Here is a 5,344-nt window from a genome sequence, read left to right as displayed (position 1 = left end):
TCCCTCCTTACCTTTCCTCTCTTCCACTCATCCTAAAAACAACAACAACAACAACAACAGAAAAACTAGTATCCTGGGGTGAGATTAATAAAACAAATAAGCAAAACAAAAAATATTCACTGTATGCCTATGTAATATTTTATATTGTACATTTATAAAAGAAATCCTACTTTGCACATTTTTGTGTAGATTAATCTATATAAACAACATAATGAAACTATAATCAGAATAAAATTATAAATTGGACCTCTTAGAGATACTTTCTCTTTTGTTCATAAAACTTGGTTGTTTTCAAAGATGCTCTTCACTAACGTGCTTTTAAGTTTAATTTAAACAATCTCCTTGCTTATTTTATTTATTTTTTGTTTTTAAAAAATCTTTGGTATTGAAAGTATTACATATGTTTGAGCCTAATACTAAATCTGCATTTGTTTACTTTCAAAGAAGGTTGTAATTTTTGATATATGTTTTTCTTTTTAAGATTGCATTTTGGACACTTGGATTTATCCTCTCTCAACCCAGTATTCACAAGGCCATTATGGAAGGCATATCATCTGTGTTTGGTGCAGCAGGTATTAAAGCTGAATTAAATTACATAATTGAAGAGACATCAAATAATGTGTGCTCATTACACATCACAAGCAAAGTCAAAAGTCCATAATTTTATAGAAATTCCTTATAGTCCAAAATTGAACATAATTTATGTGTTGTAGGATTTACATGGATCAGGTAAAATCCTAGAATTTAATTTCTATCAAGGATTTTAGAGGTCACCTTGACTAACTCCCTTATTTTCCAAATGATGACATAAATGCTAGGGAGATGGTGATTTGCCCAACTTCCCTACGTAAACTTAAATATATAATGTGCAGGGCTTTTTCTCCTGGTGTTCTGGCCCCTTACTTCAATTGAGCTACAAGTCCGTAGTTTTGGAATTCAGGATTTTCCTTGTTTCATAAAAGTAATATGATGCATAGTGCATATATTACATAACAGTACTAATGGGGTAGGGAAATCAGATAACATTCTATCACCAAAGGAATTTGTTTAAAAGTTACAGTTGTTAGAGATGTCAGAGTTAAAACCAGAGGTAGCAATTGCTCCCTTTCTTTTTTGGTTCAGACTCCATTCTTTTCTTAACATTTGTTTTAAAAAGCAGGCATAGCTGAAACCAGTTTGGCTCAGTGGATAGAGTGTCGGCCTGCGACTGAAAGGTCCCAGGTTCGATTCCGGTCAAGGGCATGTACCTTGGTTGCGGGCATATCCCCAGCAGGAGATGTGCAGGAGGCAGCTGATCGATGTTTCTGGCTCTCTATCTCTCTCCCTTCCTCACTGTAAAAAATCAATAAAATATATTTAAAAAATAAATAAATGAAAAGCAGAAATAATCTGGAATGGAGAGGGCTAAACTACCTGTTTATTCAGCATAATTGGGATTGTTTTGGAGTAGATTTTAAAAAACTTAGTTATGCCCTGACCGGTTTGGCTCAGTGGATAGAGCGTTGGACTGCGGACTCAAGGGTCCTGGGTTCGATTCCAGTCGGGGTCATGTACCTTGGTTGCGGGCACGTACCTTGGTTGCGGGCACATCCTCAGTGGGGAGTGTGCAGGAGGCAGCTGAATAGATGTTTCTCTCTCATCGATGTTTCTAACTTCTCTATCCCTCTCCGTTCCTCTCTGTGAAAAATCAATAAAATATATATTTTTTTAAAAAAACTTAGTAAATATGTCAAATTATGTATTCTAATATGAAAAGAGTCACAAATGACTTGGTTTTGGGGAAGAAAACAATATAATGGTAGGACAAAAAGGATCATGACAATTAACACTCCCCTTCATGATTGCTGAAAATATTTTATTTGGAATTTTAAATTTAATTTTGAGTACTTCTTGCTGAGTTAAAGCAAAAAGCAAATTAATTGGCTTGACCAATGTGAGTATCTGAGCCCTACAGTTCTGAGGCTTGAGTGTGAGTCAGCAGGCGCTGGATCTCATCTTAGAAATGGTGAGCATTGCACTCACAGAGGACCAACAGTGCCCACAAGGTAGATTTGGAGATATTGTGGAGAATCGAAGAGAAGGCTGCCTTTATGGAGCTTTCATCTACAAATCTAATGGAAATGCACCGGTATGTGCATGCCTGTGTGTCTACAATGATGAGAGGGAATGTCCTTGATTGTCATGAATTCTCCCGTACCATCTCCTCATTAGACCTTTGTCCTGACTTAGGGCTTTCCAAATTCTTGGTCTTTAGGAAATAAAAAGGTACAGATGGGAATGGTGGGAATAATGTGGGAAACCTATCTGACCCCAAGCCACAACACAAATATTACATTAATCTAAATGACTACAATGCTTGAAGCTTGAATTATTGAACACAGTGCTAATGGAGAAAGAGGAATAAAAACAGATCTCCATGATCTGTTTATTTTTAGAATCTATTATTTTCCTTTGACAGAAAATTGCTCCTTCAAATGTAGTACCAGCTATACTTATGTCAATGCTTCCAGTTTATGACACCATTGTAGAATTGAAAACGATTTATAAAAAAATTTATCAATCATTTCTTGCCATGCCTCTATAGTTTGGATCAGCGCATGCATAAGCCATAGGAGTAGCTCAGGAATTTAGATGATGTGAGAAGAGACTACAGGTCTTTGGTGGTTGATATCAAGGAAGATATCCACGTACCCGTACAAAGGATCCTGTCAAAGAAAGAACGTTAGAGTGCATGGAACAAGGATCTGACTCAGGATGGAAGTTTTCCCATTTTTATGCTCTTTTCCATCACAAGATCACTATTTCCTTCTTGGAGATGTCCTCGGTGAATTTCCAATTCTGCATTTCTCTGGCCTCAAAACTCACCCTTAGAGCCTATCACAGATACTTTACCTATCTTTCTTATAACACAATTTTAAGGGTAAAGCCTACTACTGTTGCATACTTGGTCTTTTGTGTCTGGCTTCTTTCACTTAACATAATGTTTTATATTGTGATGTTTTACGTTAATTGATTTTCAGATGTTGAACCACCCTTGTATTGCTGGGATAAATCCTACTTAATCACAGTGTATAATCCATATAAAACATATAATTTTTATATATCACTGGATTCGATTTGTTAGTATTTTGTTGAGGAATTTTACATTAACATTAAGAAGGGATATTAGTCTATAGTTTTCTTGCAATGTTTTGGGGTGGTTTTGATAGTAGGATAATTCTAGCTTTATAGAATATCTTCAGAAATGTTCCCTATTCTTCTATTTTTTTTTTTTTGGTAGAATTTTTAAAGGATTGGTGTTAATTCTTCATTAACCATATGGTAGAATTCACCAGTGAAGTAAACTAGTCCAGAGATTTTCCTTGTGGGAGGTTTTTAAAAAAATTAAATATCTCCACTTACAAGCATATTCACATTATCAATTTCTTCTTGAGTTTAGTTTTGTAACTTTTTAGGAATTTGCTCATTTCATCTAGGTTATTTAACTTGTTGGCATACAATTATTCAGAGTATTCCCCATAATCCTTTTTCTTTCTGTTAGGTCACAAGGAAAACATCTCTCCTCTTCCTTTTGGTAATGTGTTCTTTTTCTTTTTTTCCTCCCTCCCCCTTGGTCAATGTAGCTAAAGAGTTGCCAGTATTGTTTACAAAGAACTAACTTTTGGTTTTGTCTATTTTGTTTGATTTTATTTTTTCTTTTGATATTCTAGTTTATACTTCATTTATTTCTATTCTAATCTTTATTGTTTATAATTTATATCTCTTTATTGATACTTGGTTCTTTGACTTGACTTTTTCCATTCTTTGGATATATTTAAACCATCTGAAGTCTTTTTTAGTAAGCCCAATGTCTGAGTTTCTTCAGGGATAGTTTATATTGATTGCTTTTTCCTCTGTGTATGGTTAGTATTTTTTTGTTTCATGTCTTATTTCATATTTCCTTTTGCATGTCTTATCATTTTTTGCTGAAAACTGGATATTTTTAATAACATAATGTGGCAACTCTGGAAATCAGATTCTCCTCTCAGGTTTATTGTTATTGCTGCTTATTGTTGTTTGTTTTAGTGACTTAGTTTGTATTCCTTATCATATGCGGCCACTTATGTCCCTACTTTGTTAGGTTAGTGGTCAACCGATACTTGAGCAGAGTATTTTTACACTAGGAACCAACAAGTCTCCCATTCTTTGCTAAGGGGCTCTGTGTGCATGTTGAGGCCTACTTCAACACGTGGCCGGCAATTGACAATTCTGCCTTAGCTTTTACTTCCTGCTTGCACAGAACCTCAAAGTCAGCCATTGCTGAAACATTGGGACTTCTCAGGTCTTTTCGGAGCATGAGTAAAGCCCTGGGCATTTGTTCAGTGCTACACGAGTGCATGGCCTTCCATATTTCCAGGAATGCACTGGAACTCTTCAAAGCCCTTAGGACATCTCATTTCCTAGTTTTTTATTTTAATATTTTGGGTTTACTTGTTGTTTGTCTGTTATCTCTTGCTTCAGGTAGCTGCCAAGTTAAACAATTATCTTTAAAAGTTTTCAGCCAACATCCCGGAGGAAAAGACTTTTTCCAGTGGGGAGCTCCAAGTCAGGTCAGATCAAGACAGTCTTGCAAGTGGGATTTTCCAGGGGACTGCCACACAGGTCAAGTAATGATAATTTTCTAGGAACGAAGTTTCGGAGTAGTTCCAACCCTATTCTACCCCCTCTAGTGGCTGCAGGGCAACTGATTGCACTATGACTGCAGATATTGATATTCAAGGTTACTGTGGAGCTTTAGAGAGGGGGTGGCAATAGGGCAAGCTAAAATGTCATTAAGCTTGCTGTTTTTACCACGATTCAGCCATTTTTCTTGGATAAGCACTCCCTGAATTGCTGTAAGCCCTTGGTTAATTTTCAGAGTTCTGAAAAAGTGATCCTGACCATTTTTACCATATTTCTCATTGGTTCTAAAGAGGGAGTTTTTGAAGTCCTTTTTTTAGCTGACATAACCTTGAACCATACGTTTTAAGATTTCTTTTAGGAAACATTCCAGATGGATTAAGCCTTCACACCACCCTTCATGGACTTGGCACTGTGAGAAATGCCAGGGCTGTGAAGGGGAGTGAGGAATGGTGCAAGGTGCTCTCAGGGAAGCTCATGAATTGCTTTTCCGTCATGTGGAAGCAGGTTGGGGGGTATCTAGCAGATGTTAGGAGAAAAAAAGGAATATTTATGTTGTTTCTTTGGAGATGTGTACCTGCTGGTGAATTCTGTAGGTTTTCTGTGCCTGGAACCTTTCTCTTGTACTTGTTCATCATTCAGCTTGAATGGCATTTCCTCAGACAGGATTTGTAGACTTACCCTA

General features: G+C 36.4%; 1 protein-coding gene across 1 annotated transcript in view; it reads left to right on the top strand.

Annotated features, from left to right (window-relative positions):
• LOC102753466 (24-hydroxycholesterol 7-alpha-hydroxylase) overlaps nucleotides 1-5,344 on the top strand; it is a 71,611-nt gene that overhangs the window by 24,885 nt on the left and 41,382 nt on the right. Inside the window, 1 exon segment of the mRNA XM_006776413.2 lies at nucleotides 482-572. Coding sequence (XP_006776476.2) covers nucleotides 482-572 — 91 coding nt within the window.

This window comes from Myotis davidii, unplaced genomic scaffold (assembly GCF_000327345.1).
Source record: "Myotis davidii unplaced genomic scaffold, ASM32734v1 scaffold167, whole genome shotgun sequence".
Classification (NCBI taxonomy): Eukaryota; Metazoa; Chordata; class Mammalia; order Chiroptera; family Vespertilionidae; genus Myotis; species Myotis davidii.
This window is presented reverse-complemented; position numbering and strand designations above follow the sequence as displayed.